Here is a 22,442-nt window from a genome sequence, read left to right as displayed (position 1 = left end):
CTGTGGCTGTCCCCATTTCTAAGATGAAGAAAATAAGACCCAAGGAAGTTAAAGGATTTTCTTATGATCATTTAACAGCCACGCCTGAAACCTTCATCCACCTATTCAGTGTGCTGACTCTGTGGGACCCTGGAGGCTTGTTGATGCCTATGGAATTATCTGTTAAGAGTTCATGGAGCCCCGCACAGTGGCTCCTGTCTGTAATCCCAGCACTTTGGGAGGCTGAGGCGGGTGGATCACCTGAGGTCAGGAGTAGTTCAAGACCAGGCTGGCCAATATGGTGAAACCCTATCTCTATTAAAAATACAAAAATTAGCCAGGCATAATGATGGGCGCCTGTAGTCCCAGCTACTTGGGAGGCTGAGGCAGAGAGAATCGCTTGGACCCAGGAGGTGGCAGTTGCAGTGAGCCGAGATCGTGCCACTGCACTCTAGCCTAAGTGACAGAGCAAGACACCATCTCAAAAAAAAAGGAAGACTGCACTCCAGCCTGGGTGACAGAGTGAGACTCCATCTCAAAGAATGAATGAATAAATAAATAAATAAATAAATAAATAAATAAATAAATAAATAAATGAGTTCCTGGAAGTGCATTTGCATGAATGACCAAAAAGCTGACAAATAGTGATCTCTTTCCTTTGACTTATATTTGGTCCCTGTCATTCTCAGTGCCAAGCCTTTGTTCTGGGAGTCAGATCCCGAAGACTTCCTTCCCTTGTCTGCAGATTTTTCAGATATGGGCTGGAGCACGTGGACTGTTTCACTAAAGCACAAGGGAGCTGCCTCTCTTGAGCATTTCAAAGATGTTCTTAAACCTGTCTTGTTCCTTAAATGTTATTTCCTTTCCAGAATGAATGAAGAACAGATAGCTACTGTCTGCCTGTCAGTTCTGAGAGCTCTCTCCTACCTTCATAACCAAGGAGTGATTCACAGGGACATAAAAAGTGACTCCATCCTCCTGACAAGTGATGGCCGGGTAAGATGTTCATGTTTGGCCCGTTCGTAGTTTTTCTTGTCACTCTGTCTGTCATGGGCATAACTCTTTTAGAAACACTTTTTTATAACTCTAATTTTTCTTAGTCACAAGTCACCCACTTCTCTTCCCAGAACACTTACAAAAAAGAAATTACCATCCCTTCCTCTGTGTCACCTTGTTAGTCAGAATTACCTGACTTTGATGGATAATTTGCCTCCTTAACAATGAGTATAGGAAGTAATAGAAACTATGGCTATTTCTTTTCCTTTTCTGCCACATCTGTTTTTTGTTGGAGGAGAAGAGCTGACACTTCTAGGGGTGCGTCCAACCTATTCACATGAATACATGTGTCCACATTACCTTCCAGAGCCCGTGCAGGTAACAGATGATCAACTCCACTTGGGTAATTTGAGGATGGTGTAATAAAGGACAGTTTACAAAAGTGTGGGCAGATGTAGAAAAATCATAAGGAATAGTGTATGAGGATTAGTGCAGTACTTTATAATGGAACATTACTCCTACTACCCCATGACTGAAGCGGTGAGGCGAGGTTCTGGCTACTAGAATCTGGAAATGGAGATTGCTATAGATTTCGGAGCTGCCTGGCGGGTGCTCTGACCTTTGGTAGAAGCCAAACCAAGGTGAACCTACAGGATGAGAGCTGAGAGAATAAATCCTCCAACCTCACTCTTCTTCCTTCTAGTTTCCTACTGGTGCTCCCTATTGGCTGAAATCAGCTAGGAGCCAAAATGCAGTCAATATAGGTTGGTTTCCTAAGGCTTGGAGGAGGGAGGAAAATAGATCCAGTAGGACAAACAGAGGATATTTATCACACTGGCAAACCTCTAGGCCCAGATTTCCATATTTCACATCACTGCAACCTGTGCAAGGGATTCTGCTGAAACTCATCAGCCACACCAGGGCACAGAGCATGGAATATAACAGCCAAGGAAATAACCAGTTGACATTCCAAGGAAGGCTTAGTTAAATGGAAGAGTTTCAAAGCATAGCTCTATACCATTAGGCTCTCCTGAGCCCCCTGAAACTCCCACCAGAGGCAATGGCCTTGGCATGAATGGAGCCAACCATTCCCTTGATGTTCCTGTCTTTTACACCTGCAACCCCTGCCATATGGAAAACGTTCATGTCATATCAGAAATTGCCCAGGAATGATCAGAGGGCAGCCAGAAGAAACAGTCCAAGCACTTTGGCTTTTCTTTCTTGTTGTTTTAAAAAGATTGTAAATATTATTGTAGAAAATGTAGTAAACTCAGAAAAGTATAGAGGATAAGACAAAGATCACTCCTAATCCCATTACCGAATTTTCCCGTATTTCCATGTACATGTATACACAATTTGCAAACTTGGGAATGTGTTTAATGAGGAGTTTTAAGTCCTGCTTTTTGCATTGCTTTAACCATTGCATTGCTTCTCTTAAGAAAGAACGGTACAGTAGTAGCATGTATCAGTCAGGTTTTGCTACATCCACTCAACAGTTAGTGGCTTAAAACAACCACCATTTATTTGCTGACTTATCTCTGAGCCAGTATTTGGGCTGACTCCTCTGGGAAAACTCATCTCTGTACCAGCTCATCTCTGCATCATGTGACATCAGCTGAGCTCTCTCTTGCAGTTGTGATCAGCCTATGGTGACAGCCTTACTCATTTGCTTGGCAGTCAGCTGGCTCTCAGCAGGGACAGTGCAGGTAACAGGGCCAAGTATCACTCATCTCCGAGTCACCTGGACTTATTCACGTGATACCTGTGGCAAAGTTCCCAAGAGCACCAAAGGAGGCAAGCCCTGATGTGTAGGCCCTTTCAAATCCTGTGCTTATATTATATTTACTAAATATTCAAGACCAGACTCAAGGAGTAGGGATATAAACTCTGCCTCTTGATAGGAGAAGATGCAAAGTCGCATTGCAAAGGGATGTGGATACAGGTAGAAGAAGACTGTGTATGCATTTTTTCTTAATCTCCCATATGAGTGGAGCAGCTATGAGAAAAGGTCAAGAATCCTCCCTGGCCTGACTCCGGAAAGCACCTACGCAAGGCTCCACTATGTCAGAATGCAATTTGCAAAGCATTAAACTGGTCTAGCAGAGCAATTTCAAGCCAGACTTTCTTTCCCTATTTCTAGAAATTTATGGTACAGGCTTCCTTGCTGTAAGATCATATCCAGTATCAAAATCAGAAATGAGACTAAGATAAGAAGTCATTGTTTAATCAAATTACTTAAAGATCTCCCCTCCCCTCAATGTGCAAGATTTTTAAATCATTGAGTTGTCATTCTCAAGAGCAGAACCTTTGTCTCAAACACCTCCTGCATCCCTGTGCACCCTGTAAAGAGCTCACATAAATAGACACATTGTAGGTGCTTTTAGTCCTTATTGGTTTGTTCTCTCATTCATTTACTGAACATTTGCTGAATGTCTACTATGTGTAACAGACAGTTCTAAATCCTAGGGATGAACAAAGCAAAATCACTTCCTCTAGTAAGCTTATTTGGGGGCTGGGAATGTGATAATGAACAAATAGATAAATAAACAAACAAAATCCCCACCAAACAAGGGGTGATAAGTACTAAGTTTCCTAGGATAATTTAGGCATAGTAAGGAGAATGGGGAGTGATGGAAGTGATGGGGGCTGTCTTAGGGAGGCTGGTCAGAAGATCCCTCTGATATGGTGGCGTTTCGGCAGAGACATGGGGAACTGGACCCTGTGGCTGCCAGAAACAGGAGCATTCCAGGCAGAGGAAGCAAGAGCATATTGAGTGGATCTTGTGCCTCTTGGCCATTTTGTCCAGAGTTTACTCATTCATGTTCAGAACAGTGCATCATATTGACTCCAGTGGTTTCTCCAGTATCTGTAGGAAAAGGAAACTTTTCTTTTAAAAGAGAGCAGAAATGGAGTGTGGCTACTCCAAGAAAAGGCTTAGAGTGTGTTATTGTATGAGTCTATTAGTGTACAACATTATATAGTGGAGAAGACTTTTTCAATTATCTATTGCTGTTATAACGAAGCATCTCAACATTTAGAGTCTTAAGTCCACAGTCATTTTAGTATTGTCTCTTATAGATCCAAGGGTTGGCTAAGCTCAGCAAAACAGTGCTGCTCTGACTTGTGGTTAGATAATGCCTGGGGCCAGAGTTATCTGGAAGTCATCCTCACTCACATGTCAGGTAGTCAGTCCAGGCAGGCTAGCTGGAGCTGCCACCAGAACACCTACAAAATAGGTGGCCTCCGCATGTGGCTTGAGCTTCCTCATGGCATGGCAGCTGGGTCCCAAGAGTGCGTCCCAAGAAAACGAGGTGGAAGTGCATGGCATTTTTATAACCTAGCCTCAGAATCACATAACATTACTTTCACCACGGTCACAAGCCCTTCCAGATTCAGGGGGCAGGGGTTTAGAGTCCTCCTCAGTGTGAGAAAAATTAAGTCATATTGTAAGAAGAGCTCATGGGATAGGCAAAATTATTGTTGGCATTTTTGGAAAATACTGTCTGCCACACAAGATATATTGGGTTCTCTTCCTGTTTGAAGATGTTCAACATCATTAGCCTTTGAGAAATGCACATTAAAACTACAATGAGCTATCACTGCACACATTTAAGAATGACTAAAATGAAAAATAGTGATAACAACACTTATTCATACACTGCTCATAGGAACTTAAAATGGCACAGCCACTCAAGAAAATACTTTGGCAGTTCTTTCTGAATATTAAAAATGGACTTACCATACGACCATCACTTGCACTCTGAGGCATTTATCCAGAGAAATGGAAACTTATTTTCCCACAGAAACATGTACACAAATGTTTATAGCAGTTTTCTTTATAATAGTTCCAAAGTGGAAACTACCTAAATGTCCTTCAAAGGGCGAATGATTAAACAAATAGTATTAATATATCCATGTCATGGAATACTGCTTAACAATAAAAACAAACAATTGATACACACGAGAACTTGGGTGAACCTCAGGGAAGTTATACTGAGTGAGAAAACACCAATCTCAAAAGGATACACACTATATGATTCCATATATTTATATATATACACACACACACATTCATGAAATAACATAATTATAGAAATGCACAGCAGATGAGTGGTTGTCAGGGGTTTGGGGTTGTGGGAATGTGTCTGTAAAGAACAGCACCAGGGAGTCCTGTGCTGATAGTACAGTTGGGTATCTTGATTTTGGTGGTGGTTATAATAGGTTGGTGCAAAAGTAATTGCCATTACTTTTAGTGGCAAAAACCACAATGACTTTTGCACTGTTCTACACAGTCTCCCAGACTTCTTCAGCAGGATCAAGCTCTAGTTGCCCACCGTAGTAACTCACCAGGTAACTAGCCTTCCCTTGGTTAGCTGGCTAGTTGGCAACACATGATAAAATTTCAGAGTATACTTATATACAGTACACACACAATGAGTTCATTTGTAACTGATGAAATTTGAATAAGTTCTATAAATTAGACCTAATCAATTTACGAGTGTTGATATTGTACTGTAGCCGTGTAAGATGCGAATACTGGGGAGAGACGGGTGCACATTGCAACTTCCTGTGGATTTATTATTATTTAAAAATTAAAAAGTTGGCAGGGCGTGGTGGCTCACATCTGTAATCCCAGCACTTTGGGAGGCTGAGACAAGAGGATTGCTTGAGCCCAGTAGTTCAAGACCAACCTGGGAAACATATTGAAGTCCCATCTCATCTCTACCAGAAAACTAAAAAATTAGCTGGATATGGTGGCATTTGTCTGTAGTCCTAGCACCCTGGAGGCTGAGGCAGGAGGACTGCTTGGGCCCTAGAGTTTAAGGCTGCAGTGAGCCAAGATCATACCTCTACGCTCCAGCCTGAGTGATAAAGTGAGACCCTGTCTCCAAAAAAAAAAAACTAAAAAATTTAAAAAATTTTTTAAAGTTAGGAAAAATGACCGAGAATTGCTCAGGTTTGAAAGAATGAATGCTTTCTGTCCTCTCAAAAGACTAGATAAATTATCTTTTATCAACTAAAAGTAAATCATTCAATTATTATCTACGGCATAAGTAATATCTAACGAGTCACTAATTTGTGTTAAGAAGGGAGAATGTGGTGTTTGGGATTTGAAAGAGGAAAATAAATAGTATCTCATAGAGTGGCTTAGGAATGAATAATGTAATGTGTGTAAAACCTTCAGAAGTATACCAGGGACAAGGTAGATGCTAAGTCAGAAGGCATTTCCTCTGCCCTTGTAATTAAGTGTTGTGTAGAATCATCATGACCTTTCCTTGGCCTAGGGCCAACATTTGATAAATGAATTACTTAGGGGCCAGTAAGCAGTGAGTGACTGACCTTTGACAAATTCATTGGCCGGAATTCAAACCCATGACCCGCTAAGTCCAATACACACACAAGTGGTCTTTGTGATCTCTTTTTCTTTTTACTGTAAATTGATTGCCACAAATCAAAACTTGGAAGATGTCATATAAAATTTCAGATTCCTGTCTTCCGTGAAAAATCAAAGGGTCTGGCAACCCTGTGCCTGGATTCACACATCGTGATAAGGGAAGTGGTATAAGGAGGGTGAGTTGTACCACAGCAAATGCCGTTGGTGCCCTGCCCAGATCTTCCTGCAGCTTCCTATTTCAGTGATCATTAGTTTCACCTCCAAATGCCACCATCTGCATCTTTATGCCTGAAGACTTCTTTTTCTGGCCACTGTTATCTGCTTTTTCCATAACGTTCTCTAACTTTACTGAGCATCAGAACCCACTGGAAAGCTTGACAAGAAACAGATTCCTGGGCCCCAACCCCAGAGATTCTGGTTCACTCAGGCTACGTGGTACCCAGGAAGCTGCATTTCTAACAGGCTCTCAGGTGAGGCTGATGCTACATACATTGTACACTGAGTGCCATTGCCTTACAAAGAAGCACCCAGAAACCAGGCACACAAGTAGCCCCCTTTTGCATTAGCCAAGACCCTAGAGCAGACACAGAATTCTTTAGAGTGCATGCAGTTTACAGAGCAAGGGTTTTTACATTCTGTCTTTAAACCTGTAGCTGCCCTGTGGATAGACTCTCTTTTGCCCACCGTCACTACCCCCCAACCCTCCACCATTCTTTTGTGGGAACCCTGATTCCTGGCCCGGACACGTGAGAGATGGATAGGATCTCATGTTTAAATAGCAGCTTTGTCTGAGTTCTAAACTAAAGTTCCTTGTGTGGTCCTTGTGTAACAAGCTACATTTTCTCCTTTTAGGGGGCGGACAACATACTAGTGGTAGTTCTCTTAGCCTAACTGCATTAGTGAGACGAAGGTGGTTTCCTAAGCAGCTCAGTTGCACAATTCTACCCAAAGTAAGGCTCAGCTTAGCGTCTATGTGATTTGCTTTTAAGATCTGCCTACAGTGCTTTATTGTACTCATTACTCGAGTTCTCATTATCTACTTGCAGATTTATTTGGACAAATGTTGTGTGCAATTATGTTCTTTTAGAAAATTGTCCCTTTTATGTACTTGGATGAGTAAAGAATCATGCAAAAGCACTTATACTCCTACAGCAGCAGAACAGGCCTCACTTCCAAGTGTCGAGTTTCAATTGCTCATCTCACATTTTGTCAGGGAGATGGCTATTAGGATGCCAGATTTTGAGGGGTTTGGGCATTTTTCATGCCAGCAAAGAGAAACCCACACTAGATATACTGAAATTTAAAACTGCCAATAGCAAAATGCTGATACGTTCACCTCCTTAACCATTCAGGTTTCTTAAATTTATAGGCAAACAAAACTGGAACGTTTGTTCCTCCTCTACTCTCTGTGTATTGGGGTTGCAAATTTACTTACACCCTAGTTTTGGAAATAAACACACACACACACACACACCACAATTGTGGTTTCTATGCTTCCTAAAACTAACCCAGACTTCTTCACAGAGTCCTACTGGCTAGATTCTTTTTAAAAATATCTATTTTAATTCAATGCATTAAATTTAGTTGGCTTGAATGATTTGAACATTGTCTATCAAAGTTCAACTACATTATTATGAGGTATAAATGATACCTTTATAAACCCAGTCTTTCAGATTTAACCACCACCTACTCCCTCCTCTCCTCTCCACCTTCACTTATTCCCAAGATGGAGTGTGGGAGGAAAGACAAGCATGGCTCGTGGGACCTCAGGGTGAAGGAGATAAGAAGCATCTTCTTGTTCCTTTCTCCTCCCTGCCTTGCTTTCATTGGACTCTCCTGCTACCTGGACCGGTGACCAGGTAGCAGGATTGACTGGTCCTATTGGTGGCTGGGCTGTCCAGGGGCTCACCTCTGCTGTACATCACAGTTGCAGCCTCTTCACTCACGGGTGGAAAGGTGCCCTACAGGCTGCCTCCTTGTCCCAACCACAGGCTTGTGCCAGACCCTTCCCCATTCCCTCACTGAGATTTGGAGGAACTTCCGAACCCCTGCACATCCCACACAGGCCATGGAAGACAGTAGCATTGCCACAAGCTCACTTACACCCACACTATAGCACTGTGTCTCCATGGAGTACATTTTACATGCTGGTGTAAAACAAAACAGTATCTGAGACAGGTGTCAATCAATTTAGAAGTTTATTTTGCCAAGGTTAAGGACATGTCCAGAAGAAGAAGAAATGAAAAACATGGATTCATAGAAACTGTCTGCGGTCTGTGCCTTTCTCCAAAGGTTAGTTTGAGGGAAAGGGGAAAAGTGAGCTGGAGGGGAAAGAGGGAGGGTATTGTCATCCACTTGTTGCAAGAGAAAAGGAGCAGGTAGGAGAACTGTCAATTATGTATTGATCTCATGCTCAGCAAATCGGCACTTTACAGAATATGATGTGAACATAGAGTCACTCCCTGTGGAGGTATTTACGTATGACCTGTAGCTGTCTAATTAGGAACAAAACAGAAGGTAGCTTCTTGCAGGACTCAGCGTTTAGTTCAATTTTTCCTCTTGGCAGAGTGAATTGGGGTCCTGAGTTTTTATTTTCCTTTCACACGGGGTATGGCCAAGGCCGGTGTTCAGTCAGTTTTACCAACATGTCTACACCCGTTTTTAAAATATTGCAAGATTTTCATGCTAGTTGGTTGACAGCCACTGCTTTAAGTCCTTAGGCTATCCCCCATCACTCCAGCCCCTTCCCAAGACCCTCCTCACCTCATTAAAAATGGTAATCCTTCCCAGGGTAACTCTAGGACTTTGCTTGACTTTCTATCTAAGTTCCAATTGGCCTACGTTAATCTGGTTATTGAATATTTTGAATATTACCTCTGAACACATGCTTGTGGGGCTTCTCCTCTCCCTTATTTGTATGGGGATGTATGCAACACAGATATTTCCAAAGCCCACCACCATCTGCTTGGAGTGAAGAAAAGTGATATATCATAAGGAGGTCGGGACCTGACATAGTCAACATCACTCCTCTTTCTCTCCTTCTGCAAATTATCCCAGACTACAAGGGGTGGACTGTAGGATTTTTACTTCTGTGCATTATCGACTCCTCTTATAATAGGGCACCATGGATTATGGACCACGTATCACAACTACAAGGCCCTCTTTTTCATACTACATGTGAAATTCTATGATCTGAGTCCTCTGGGGTTGATTCTTGATAAGAAATTGTGAATATCACCTCTGTGCTAAACCAGCTTCTCTAGCATTTCTTTGGGAATAATCTAATCCCTTCCAATTCAAATTGTACCACCACTGGTCCAAATCACTGGCCTTAAGTCAATTAGTGAGAATATCATGAACAAGGAAATGTAAAAAAGTCACATTAATAATTTCCAAAATGTTATTTTCATTTCATCTGTGTTCCAACTTTGATTCTAGCAACAGCTATCTTCAGTATGCTTCAGATGTTTTCAGAAAGAGCTTCAATGTGTCTTCTGTCACCTGGTATACTATTACGTATGTGTGTCAATATAAAATAAATCTAGTAGCATTTGTTTTCTGAGTTTCTGCTGTTTGTTTGCCCAACTCTTAAGGAACACAGTAAGGCTCTGCAATCAGAAAGCAGAGTTGTTGTCCCCAAGGAATGTCATCTCTAGCTAGAGACGGAAAATCAGCACCAGAAAACAGTTCAGGATTGAGTGCATGCCAAATTCTCTGAATTTGGAAAAGAGGGTGCAGCGCATCAGCATGGCACATGTATACATATGTAACTAACCTGCACATTGTACACATGTACCCTAAAACTTAAAGTATAATAATAATAAATTTAAAAAAAAAAAAGAGAGTGATCAACATGGGCTCCTGAGAATTCTGGAGAATGTTAGATTTGATAAAGCCCTTGATGTATACCTAAGAGTTGAATATGCAAGAAAAATCATCAAAAAAACTCAGAGTTGGGAATGGACCATAAGATAACCACCTCTTTCTGATTTGCCCAGAACTTTCTGGGTTTTAGCCCTGGATATTCTACATTCTAGGAACAGCCCTGGTCCCTAAGAATGGTTTTAGTGTGTGCAGAAAGCCATGAGGAATAAAATTGGCTACATGAAAAGGCACCAGATTACAGAGGGCTTTAAAAACCATTCAGGTGGACTCTAGTGTGTTTGCGTCAGCAGTAGGAAGATGGGGTGTGGTGAAAATATTAAGGCTTTTGTCAGTATGCTAAAGAGATTAGACTCTGTGCAAACAAATGCCCCTTTATCCCCACCTGTTCATGTGACCTCCTTCCTCTTCTGTTTCTTGACTGAACTGTGATCTATGATTCAAGCTATAATGTGTATACCAACAGCCTGTGGCTCTTGTTAAAGTGGAAACTGACTTTAGTAGGTCTGGGGTGGGGCCTGAGGTTCTGAAAATCTAACAAGCTCCCAGGTGACACTGCTGCTGCTGCTATTGATGAAGATGATGCTTTAAGTAGCAAGACCTTGGATCCCATCCCATCCCTCCTGAAGGGATGCTTTAAAAACCCTGTCATCAGTTATCCTCACTCTCTCCTCCTTCTTCAACATCTACCACTCTGGGAACTCCCTTCTTTCAGCCTGTAACTTTGCTCTTCAGAGCAGCAGAGTGGTGGTTAAATTCCCGAATCCTGGCTCTTCCAGGTACTAGCTCTGTATCGTTGGCAAAGTGGCCTAACCACTTCTGTGTTTTGGCTTACTTCTCTGTAAAATGGAGATAATAATATTTCCTACCTCGTTAGTTTCTTGGGAGCTGTCAAATGAGATAGTACATGTAAAGTGTTTAAAGTGTTACCTGGCAGGTAGTAAGAGCTCAGTGAGTGTATTCATTTCCTAGGACTGCTATAACAAATTGCTACCGATTGAGTGGCATTTTCTTCTCTCTGCATGAAATGTATTCTCATGATTCAAGAGTCCAGAGGTCCAAAATCAAGATTTTGGTAGTGTTGATTCCTTCTGGAAGCTCTGAGGGAGAAGTTTTATATACGTTTCTCCTGGTTTCTGGTGGTTGTGGCAATCCTCAGTGTTGCTTGGCTTGTAAACTCATCCCTCCAGTCTCTGCTTTGCCTTCACATGGTCTTCTTATCTATGTGTCTGTGTGTCCTCTCCTATTTTTATATCAGTCATGCAATTTAGGGCCTGTCCCCAATCCAGTATGACCTCACCTTCACTAATTAGACCTGCAAAGACTCTTCCAAATAAGATCACATTCTGCAGTTTGGATGGATGTGAATTCTGGGAGATATTCAACCCACTGTAGAGAATAGTGATAATTATCATTGTCATCATTATCATATTCACCACATTTGTAAATGCTGGATTTCTTCTATCTATATTAAAATACATCTCATTTCTTGAAAAGCACTCTGACTGAAATCTACTTGACTGCTCTCTGGATTCCACCACTGACTCAACCTGAAACTAGAGGCTACTAGGGATGCCCTCATTGCTGAGCACAACAGCAACTCCCAGTTCTTACCTGGTTTCATCTCCCTGTTGTGTCCTAGCTGCTGCTATCCCTACCTTGGCTTTCCAAATTTATTCTCCATTGTTTCTCTGATTTCTTGATGTCTTTCTCTTCAGTCTCCAGTAATGCTTCAATTTCGGTCACCCTAGGTGCCCAGTATTTCATATTTGACCATCTTCTTTTCTCATGCTATGGCCCTTCAAGGGTTTCACTACCACTCATATCCCAAGGACCTTCTCATCTGTACCCTAGCGATGGCAATACCCAGATCTTGATAGTACTGGGAGGTCAAAACTCATCACATGATAAACCTAAAGTGTGTACATTTCACGCTATGTAAATTTTTAAACTGTTAAAAAAACGCATTGAACTCCAGTTAATGCTAAATTAGGAGTGAGGTGTACTGCTGTCAGCAATTTAGTTTGAAATGCATCAAAAATTAGATGATTAGATGGTTGGATAGAGAGATCGGTGTGTGATAAAGCCCACACAGCAAAACATTAATAATTATAGAATCTACTCATGCAGATAGGGATGTTCACTCTATAATTCTTTCAGCTTTGCTATATGTTTGGAAATTACCATAATAACATGTGTGGCAGGGGGAATCTTGTCTCTGGGTCAGACCTCCCTGCTGAATCCTGATCTTTATAATATATTAATGCATTTGTTCTTCATTCTCCAAGGACTCTAACTTCTTATGATTGAGGTTCATCAATTTATGCAACAATTTTGATTTTGAAAACCTATCATGGGCCAAGCACTACTGTGGGTGTTGAAGCCACAGAGATAGTTTTTTTTTTAAACTCTAACCAGGAAGACTTGGGGTGAGATAGAGACAAGAGTCAAGGATGATTTTCGTGGATTGATGTTGGTGGATGTTGGTGTCATTCACTAGAACAGGACTGATAGGAAAGGGGTCAGCTTTTGGAGCAGAGAGAGGGATGCTGAATTTGGAAGTACTTGGGGTCATCCATTTAGAAATATACACTAGTTGGAAATACAGGTTTTGAATGGAGGAGCGAGGTCTGAACTAAGCATAGAAAGAAAAACAGTATCCAGTAAGAGAATCTAAGAAGAGAAGATGTGAGAGAGGAAACCAGAACCCTAGGGAACCCCAATATTTAAGAGGCAGGCGGCAGAGGTAGAGCCAGAAAAAAAGGCTGGAAGAGGAAGTTCGGAGAGGTGTGAAGAGAATTAAGAGAGAATTCATACCTTGGAGACTGTACTATTTATCTTTAAAATTTTTTTAACTTCAAGTGGTCATTCTGAACCATTGTTTTCTTTTGTGTTCTATTATCACCAACAACTCTAAGTGGCTCTTTGATGTCACTTTCATAAGGCTGTTTGAAGTTCAGACCAGGTCATCATGACTAGAAATTATGGCTTCCAGAAATAAACTGAATCCCGGTCGTCTAGAATTCATAAACCAGCAGGGTGCCTAACACCCAGGGTGCAGTATGTTCTTAAGAGTACATGAGCTCTAGGAAAGAAATTTCCAAGTTTTTTTCCTCCTTGATGATATCTAAGGTAAATAACATGTATATACACTGAGCCCTTAGGATGACCACCTTAAACCCCTGACAACCAAGTGCCAACACCCAGGTTCTATGCCTGTGTTTCCACTTGCATTGATGTTCACGTTGGTAGATTCAACTGTCATGGACAAAGGAGCAAACCAAAAAGGGAAGGGTATCCAGTACTAAAAGTGACATTTTCACATCCTGGATAAGCAAAGGCCTTGCAATATTTCAAATATAGAAAAGAGATGGTTCTTTGATTCGCCTCATGGTACATAGAAATCTAAATGTGCTCAACTCAAAAGAACCTAAATTACATCAGTTTGTTCAAAATTCATATTAAGAATAGCAAGTTACGTATATGAAAGCATCAAGCATCACCTGTTACATTATATTAGACTTGTAGGCTTGGGATGTAACAAATTTGTTGTTTGTGGTGTATTTAATTTGTAAAGTTTTTTGTTGTTGTTCCATCATTTTATAGAAGTAATATAAGCAGCAGGAGTTGAGACATTTGGAAGTTGATCCTGGTGGGCCCGGGAGAAGTTTCTCCATTAAAATGGACCATGCCTTTCCAATAAAAGGGTCTGACAGTCCCTCCTCTGATATGTCCAAGGCCTGTTGATGAGACTGTTTTGTTTTAAATTTGAAACTCTGTGTGTTTGTATTTTCATGTCTAGCAGACATTGTTTTAAAATTGCTAGTTTGTTGCATTCCTTTCCTTTTCAGATAAAGTTGTCTGATTTTGGTTTCTGTGCTCAAGTTTCCAAAGAGGTGCCGAAGAGGAAATCATTGGTTGGCACTCCCTACTGGATGGCCCCTGAGGTGATTTCTAGGCTACCTTATGGGACAGAGGTAAGGGGGTCACAGTCATAGGCGTGGCAGGACTGGGGACAGGCTCAGGGACCCATTGGTTCTGAGATAGTTGGTGACCACAGGAGATGGGGGCAATGACTTTTAACTCCACATTTGATCCCCACTCACTAGATGAGGCACACAGTAGGTAGGCTGTGGCAGGTGGGAGCCTGGCCACCCCTGGGGCAGATCACTGCAGTATTTATCCAAGGGCTGTTTATTGCAGTCCTACAGTGGACACTGTGGGAAAGTCACTCCAACTCTGATCCCACTCTCAGTAGCAGGCACACACACAAAGCAAGGCAATGCAACTTGCAAAGTGGCTGGAGACATGCAGATGAGCAGGCATGAGAATTCAGAGAAAGGAAAGAGGATCAAAGAAAGTGCCACAAAATAGAGGTGATATTTAAATGACCCACTGTTTTCAACACAGTTTACATCTCACAGTGAAGGACCTACACTGTTTTCTCATAGGAAAAAAATAATATGTGAATCATAGTCAAAAACATGGCACAATTTCTGTTTCCACTGGAACGAAAACAATCACTCTTAATCTTTTAAGAGGTAGGGCCTGGAAAGGTGAAAATGCAGGGCCAGAGGAGTAGAGGAAGGGCCTTCTTGGGAAGTAATAGCATGGGTGGAAGCTTAGAGGCACATAATGCTACATACAGGTGGAAGCCAAGGGGTATGTTTCGGCTAGGCATAGTGTTTCCACACTTTATGGTGTGGATGGTGAATCTGGGAGAAGAGAAGCATGAGAAGACATGGCCGTGAGCTAAGGACATCAGCATAAATTAAGGCAGAATCTTTCTCTTTCTCTTGTTTGCTTGACCTCGGATGAGTCCTCAACTTGTTTTTCTCACTGTGGTCCTGAGAGAGAAATTCTCGGGGAAGGTCACTGCAAGGGGTAATAATAGCAATACGTTCATCAGATAAGAGGTATAATGAGGCCCTAACAGGAAACTTTCCTAACAGGAAAGTGAGTGGGACTGGGAGTTTATAGCACAGTGATGGCTCCTCATTGTCTCGACTTCCCATTCTTTACTAATTGCTTGTCATCTCTTCCTTTTCTTTTCTCCAATCCCTGAAAATGCTTTTGTAAAGTGAGGTTTTGTGCATGCTGTTTTGAAATGATAATAAAAGGTAGTGGAAGGAAATCCCAAAGTAGGGGAGAAAAGAGCTATTTTTAAAAGCAAATTAATAAAAGAATCAGAATATATTCTGCATCCTGCAAGGTAGCCCTTTGCATTTGTTACAAATATGTCAAAACTTTCTTATTTGCTTATGGTTTAAATACAACTTTCTTCTCCGTTTTCATAGCATTAAACCGGATGATTTTCTCATCTGCCCTGATAGACAGTTAACTACTAAAGTTTACAGAGTAAAAATGAAAGCACTAAACTTTAGAATGTTAAAATATTCATTTATGTCTGATGGGTGGAACCTTCACTGAAGTTGTCCATAAAAGGCAAAGATTGTTAGCAAAAACTCGGTAACCCAGCAGTTTAGCCTATACATCTGTATTGTAAATGTTGAGAGGTTACAAGTGCCATATTCACTTGTGAATGAGTATGAGGTTCTGTGGACACACTTGACATTTCAGAATGTTCTCCTTGCCTGAGATAACCAGTAGGGTGTGCCTAACAGGTGGACATCTGGTCCCTCGGGATCATGGTGATAGAAATGATTGATGGCGAGCCCCCCTACTTCAACGAGCCTCCCCTCCAGGCGATGCGGAGGATCCGGGACAGTTTACCTCCAAGAGTGAAGGACCTACACAAGGTGAGAAGCAGCAGCTGTTGCTAAAGTTCAGAATAGTTTTTGGATTTTCCCGTATCTCTCTGGTTTTTAAGACTGGCTTACCACATCCAGCAGGAAGATCCTGATTTATGAGCATGGACTTTGGAAATAGTCACTTAGGTTTGAATCTCTGTTCTTCTATTCATTTACTGGGCAAGTGACTCAGCCTTTCCTATGCCAAAGTTCTTCATCTGTAAAATGGGTTATGATTGGCCTGTATCCCAAAGGGTTGGTTAGAAGAGTAAATCAGGTGCTCTATGCCATACTCATTCATTCAGCATCTATTACATGCTGGGGACACCTAATAGCTTGGGATGTCACCGTGCATGACCCCAGATTTTCTGACTCTGGGGTCTAGACTGCATTCTAGTTGGGGAAACAGATAATAAACCATAAACAAGCAAATAAATAAAATAATTTCAGAGTGTGGTACATACTATGAAAGAAAAACATACTGTGATGTGACAGAGTGTGCAGGAGAAGGGATTGAAAGCTGGTTGTATGAGTCTGTTTTTACACTACTATAAAGAAATACCCAAGACTAATTTACAAATAAAGGAGGTTTAATTAACTCACAGTTCCACATGCCTGGAGAGGCCTCAGGATACTTACAATCATGGCAGAAGGCGAAGGGGAAGCAAGGCATGTCTTACACGGTGGCAGGAGAGAGAGAGAGCACAGGGGAAATGCCAGACACTTATAAAACTATCAGCTCTCATGATAATTCCCTCACTATCTTGAGAATAACATGGGGTAAACTGCCCCCATGACCCAATTACCTTCCACCAAGTCCCTCCCTTGACATGTGAGGATTACAATATGAGGTGAGATTTGAGTGGGCACAGAGAGCCAAACCCTATCACTGATTTAAGCTGAAGAGTGAAGGAAGCCCTTTCTAGGGAGGGATCAACCGAGCTGGGACCTGAATAGGAAGAAGGTACCAGCCATGCAAAGATCTTGGAGAAAAAGGTCCCAGGCACGGGGAGCATCAAGTGGAAAGGCCTTAAGCCAAGAAAGAAGGCTTACATTGCTGGAGTAAAGTCAGAAAGGGGAAAAAGGTAGGTCTTGTCAGAGAGATGGGCAGGAGCTAGACTGTACAGGGCAATGAAGGTCATGGTTAATATAATGCATGTAAGAGACCGAGTGGGGTCTTTCCTGTTTTCCAAGGATTACCAATTAGGACGAGCTCAGAAAATAATGACGCTTCATCCAAGAATCACCACTGTAGGAGCTGCCAGATTTCCACAGGACTTGCTCGGAGGATCATTTCTGCAGGACTACTACTATAAACACTGGCCCCATACACACCTCTCCTCCTATCTTATGACAATAAAAGACAGTGTGTGGCTGCCTTTTGGAGGCGAATTATTTGTAATGGTAATATCTCCTCCTTCCTCAGCCCTAAATCTTAGGGAACAGCCCCAGTAGAATCACTCATATAGGTTGTGTGGACCTACAAAAACATAAACAAGAAAAGAGAGATTGAAATTTTTACTGGATTGGACTAAGTCTAAATAATGAAAAGTGGCTGGGTGTGGTGGCTCACGCCTGTAATCCCAGCACTCTGGGAGGCCGAGGTGGGTGGAACACGAGGTCAGGAGATCGAGACCATCCTGGCTAACACGGTGAAACCCCATCTCTACTAAAAATACAAAAAATTAGCCAAGCATGGTGGCGGGTGCCTGTAGTCCCAGCTACTCAGGAGGCTGAGGCAGGAGAATGGCGTGAACCTGGGAGGCAGAGCTTGCAGTGAGCCCAGATCGCACCACTGCACTCCAGCCTAGGTGACACAGCAAGACTACATCTCCAAAAAAAAAAAAAAAAGTGACTAAAAATGTATCATATGAAAGTAGTCTCACACCCAATGAGTGCCAATGTTCTTCAAAACCATGTACAAGAACAACTTTAATCCTAATGGTTTCAAAAAACTGGAAACCAGTCCGAGGTTGTTTCCCAAATGGATAATGTGTGGTATAATTGGACAGTGAATACTACACAGTAATTTAAAAGATATAACTTTTGCCACACATTGGAGATGAATCTCACAGATACAACAACACTGAGTGAAAGAAGCCAGACAGAGAAGAAATCAAATATATGACTCCATTTTGGTAAAGTACAAAAGTAAGCAAAACTAATTTATGCTATAAATTAAAATAGTGGTGACCTTTTGCAGGGAGATAGGGGTTGGCAGGAAGGAAACCTAAAAGTAGCTTCCTAGAGTGGTAGAAAAGTTCTATATCTTGATAGGAGTGGAAAGTAAATAGGGGTAAATGTATGTAAAAATCCATTGAGCCACACTCTTAGTATTTGTGCAGCGGAACCTGGGCATGCTGGCACATGCTTGTACTCCCAGCTACTCAGGAGGCTGAGGTGGGAGGATCATTTGAGCACAGGAGTTTGAGCCTGGGCAACATAGTGAGACCTCATCCCTAAATATATACATAAAGTAAGATATACCTTTAAAAGGAAAATTACAAGACCTTCAAAGAAAAAAATGAGATGTGTTCGATATCCTTACAGAAGCTTGTTTCTCTTAAAGAAAGGGGTTCCACAGAGCCTGTGTGGTTGCAGTTGTTAGAAAAATAAAATGGCTCCCTGTTTATACTATGCTTCATCAAGCACGTGTGACCAGCACCTGCACATACTAAATATTTTGTAATAGCTGCTCTTATCACTGTGATTGCCACTGTTATTTTATTTAGTAAATAAGTTTTCATTCTTAGTTGAGCTGTCATTTACATCTATTATTTCACACTTGAAAAAGGTAAGGAAAACACAAAATGTTAACAAAGACAAGACATGCTTTTGCTTTCACAACATCTTTCTCCTTAAGGTAACTTTCTGGAATTTGAAGTTGTTGATAGGATGAATGGGGAAAACATTTTGGGGACTGGGTTAGGTGTCTGTGTTAGTCCTCAGATTGGTATCTGTGTGTTTTCACAGGTTTCTTCTGTGCTCCGGGGATTCCTAGACCTGATGTTGGTGAGGGAGCCCTCTCAGAGAGCAACAGCCCAGGAACTCCTCGGACATCCATTCTTAAAACTAGCAGGTCCACCGTCTTGCATCGTCCCCCTCATGAGACAATACAGGCATCACTGAGCAGAGGATTCGTGTAGGTGGCAAAGCTAGATGAGGACATGAGAATAATTCAGGAGAACAAAAGGAAACAGAGAACATGCAAAAGGCCTGTGCATTCTAGACCAGCCAATTGGTGGGACAGCGTGATGACCGGCAGGGTTCGACAGACCAGGGCATCTTCTTGTGTCTTAAACAGGCATCTCTCCACTGACAGCCGGCGTGGTCACTTGGAGCACGGCTTTAATAAGTCATTATTATATTTTTCAGCCCTTCATCCAGCAAATCAGAAGGACTCAGTACAAACTCCGTTATGATATATCCTAGCCACATGCAGGGTAACATGTAGGATTTTCTATATTGAAAGAATACTTTTCTGGCAAAAAAAAAAAAAAAAAAGAAAGGAAAACAAAAAGCACTTTTTTCTTAATGGTAGCAGTATAATGTATTTTGCAACGAATTTGTAATTTTTCTGTACGATAGTTTTGATAATTTATAGTACTTTGATGTCATGTAGCCATTGTATCAGTTGAAGTAATACTTGTTTACTAGCAGGAGTTTGAACAAAGCCTTTCCTACTTTTTTATCCCTTTAAGAGAACCAATGATTCTTTAGGAACTTTGAATACTGAATGACTCTCAATCACCGTCAGCTTTAGTAAAATATCTTTCTTATCCTAACAAGTGTCTTATTTGGTGGAAGAAGAATTAACAGTGATGGTGATAGTGTGCACGTTTCATTAATCCAACCAAAAATAATGAAATAAAATTTGAGCCACAGTATACCACTCCTTGGGATAAAGCTAAATATTTTTAAAAATCACATTTTCCATCAACGCCTCTAGTAGCAAACCATTTTTTTGCACACCACAATGTTTCCCTCCGTGCCCTTTCTCAAATGGGTACAATGTTCCCTTGCGGCCAAATTTCCCTCCCAGGGAGCAATTTCAGTGCTAGGATCATTGGACTCAGTTCCCAAAATAGAATGTTTCAGTGAGACCATGAGAATTCCAGGCTCACAAAGGGAGAGGAGAGAACAGGGCAAGACGTTTGGTTTCATTTGTCACCATTTTTAAAACTCTGTATGCTAGCACACCAAACTCTTGTCTATATTTACCTTTGTACCACAGTATTAATCGCTATTGTTCATGTATCGTGCTGGAAGTCTGAACTGACTCTAGAGGATGAATTAGCAAGAGGGTATTTTACCAGGTATGATCTGACTTCAGTTGTGCCCATGTTATAATGTGTTTCAGACATAGGAGAGTCGTGCTGCTGTCTAGATCTTCTTGAATGTTGATAAAAATGAATGACTACTACAATACATTTTGTGTTGCTTGTTGGATGAATTTGCATGTTAACTGTAGGCCAATATAGATTTGCCTTTAAAACTCTGGAAGAGCTACATAGTCATCATTAGTTTCTATTAATTATGCATCAGACAAAAGCCATTTGTTACCAAACTGGGAAAACAGAGGCTTTTCTTAACTATTTCACATACTGTAACAAATACGAATTTAAATTTGTGATAGCGCTCTGGTTGCTCTAAGCATAATTAAGAATTTTTTGTAATTAATAGGTTGCTAATTATTTATTACTGCTAAAAAGGAAAAAAGGCATAAAATGACCTTCTACTGATTAGATTTTCAGTTTTCTTTCAAACTGGAAATGCCTCCATAAATATGATCTATGATTTTGCTTCATAAAACAGCAAATCAATGTTTTATGTAAAATATTAAAGTATTAATATAAATATGTGAGAATAAAAACAATCTAAATCCAGAAAATGGCAGTCCTAAATGTTCATGAGACAGATTGTATTAATTTAACCAGGACTATGTAGAAGTAGAAAGAAAAGAAAAAGAAAATCTTTTTTAAACCAGAACAAACATTAAAAACTATTGCAGAAAATAGTGGATTTTGGATTCCAAACATTTTCGACAATGTAATGGAAATTTTTCTGTAATTTTCTTACCATCGGGTATTTTTTAAAGTATTCATTGAGTTTACCAAAAGTTACTGTAGCTTAAAAGGTTTTGTGAGCACTAACTATTGGCAGAAACTGCATTTGCAAATAAAAATAAATGTTTGCCTTTTCCCCATTGTGTTATTGGAAACAGTGATTTCTCAAATTTATTTTATTGAGTAACCAACCAAGAATGATTTCTTTGTGATCTTGGGGAGTGCAAATGAGTTGGTACAAAGTTGTATGTAACATTGTGATGACATGATGTAAAGACAAATATATCCATCCCTAGAGATTGTAAAGAGTGTAAGATGGTGATGTCGATACCACTACTGAAAAAAAAATTACTAAATTCTGGAAGGCCAAGTTCAAGGAAAGCCAGGTTCAGGGCTGAAGACTCTCATTCTACTTCCCTGTTCCAAAGATGCAAAACTGATCTGAGGGCTTTTTAAAAAATTAATTAATTAATTAATTAATTATTATACCTTAAGTTCTGGGTTACATGTGCAGAACGTGCAGTTTTGTTACATAGGTGTACACGTCTCATGGTAGTTTGCTGCACCCATCAACCCATCACCTATATTAGGTATTTCTCCTAATGTTATCTCTCCCCTAACCACCCACACCCTCACAGGCCCCAGTGTGTGACGTTCCCCTCCCTATGTCCATGTGTTCTCATTGTTCAACTCCCATTTATTAGTGAGAACATACCGTGTTTCGTTTTCTATTCTTATGATAGTTTGCTGAGAATGATGGTTTCCAGCTTCATCCGTGTCCCTGCAAAGGACATGAACTCATCTATTTTTATGGCTGCATAGTATTCCATGGTGTATATGTGCCACATTTTCTTTATCCAGTCTATTATTGATGGACATTTGGGTTGGTTCTAAGTCTTTGCTATTGTGAATAGTGCCACAATAAACATACGTGTGCATGTGTCTTTATAATAGAACCTGGATTCAAGAGGGTGTGGTGAGAGCTCTCTGGGAGCCTAGAAGATAATGTTGGGCTCTCTCCTCCACTTTGGGAGACAAGGGGGACATTAACATTGATCTCGTGAAGTTGGGGGATGGGGGAACTTGTATATACACAGCCTATTTTCCATCCAGAAATGTTGGAAGGTAAAAACCCTCAGGAAGTAGCCTGAGCTAGCAGGATGAAAAAAAAAGGCATTGTGTATCACATGTCAGGGCAGACAAAGGTGGAGGCAACCTCCCCTGGACAGGTCTCCTCTGCGTTTACTGGGCATGGAAGAAGACATGGAGTTCCTTTGAGTATGTTTGATGGGACATGGAGAGGACAGCAGGGAATGTGTCAAACCACTTAACTAAGTAACAGGATGTCCAACTTGCAGAGTGCTTTGGAGGGGT

At 41.1% G+C, this 22,442-nt stretch overlaps 1 protein-coding gene across 2 annotated transcripts in view; it reads left to right on the top strand.

Annotated features, from left to right (window-relative positions):
- Positions 1–21,204, top strand: part of PAK5 (p21 (RAC1) activated kinase 5) — a 308,227-nt gene extending 287,023 nt beyond the window's left edge. For both annotated transcript variants that reach the window (XM_019017569.3, XM_055372365.1), the window contains 4 exons: positions 849–975; positions 14,104–14,229; positions 15,877–16,011; positions 18,976–21,204. In XM_019017569.3, the coding sequence (XP_018873114.2) occupies positions 849–975; positions 14,104–14,229; positions 15,877–16,011; positions 18,976–19,131 (544 nt within the window). In that variant the 3' untranslated portion in view covers positions 19,132–21,204. The remainder of the gene's footprint in view (positions 1–848; positions 976–14,103; positions 14,230–15,876; positions 16,012–18,975) is intronic.
- The last annotated feature ends 1,238 nt before the right edge of the window (positions 21,205–22,442 follow it).

The sequence above is a fragment of the Gorilla gorilla genome, chromosome 21, assembly GCF_029281585.2.
Source record: "Gorilla gorilla gorilla isolate KB3781 chromosome 21, NHGRI_mGorGor1-v2.1_pri, whole genome shotgun sequence".
Taxonomy (NCBI): Eukaryota; Metazoa; Chordata; class Mammalia; order Primates; family Hominidae; genus Gorilla; species Gorilla gorilla.
The sequence above is the reverse complement of the archived record's forward strand: the minus strand, read 5'-3'. Positions and strand labels throughout refer to the sequence as shown.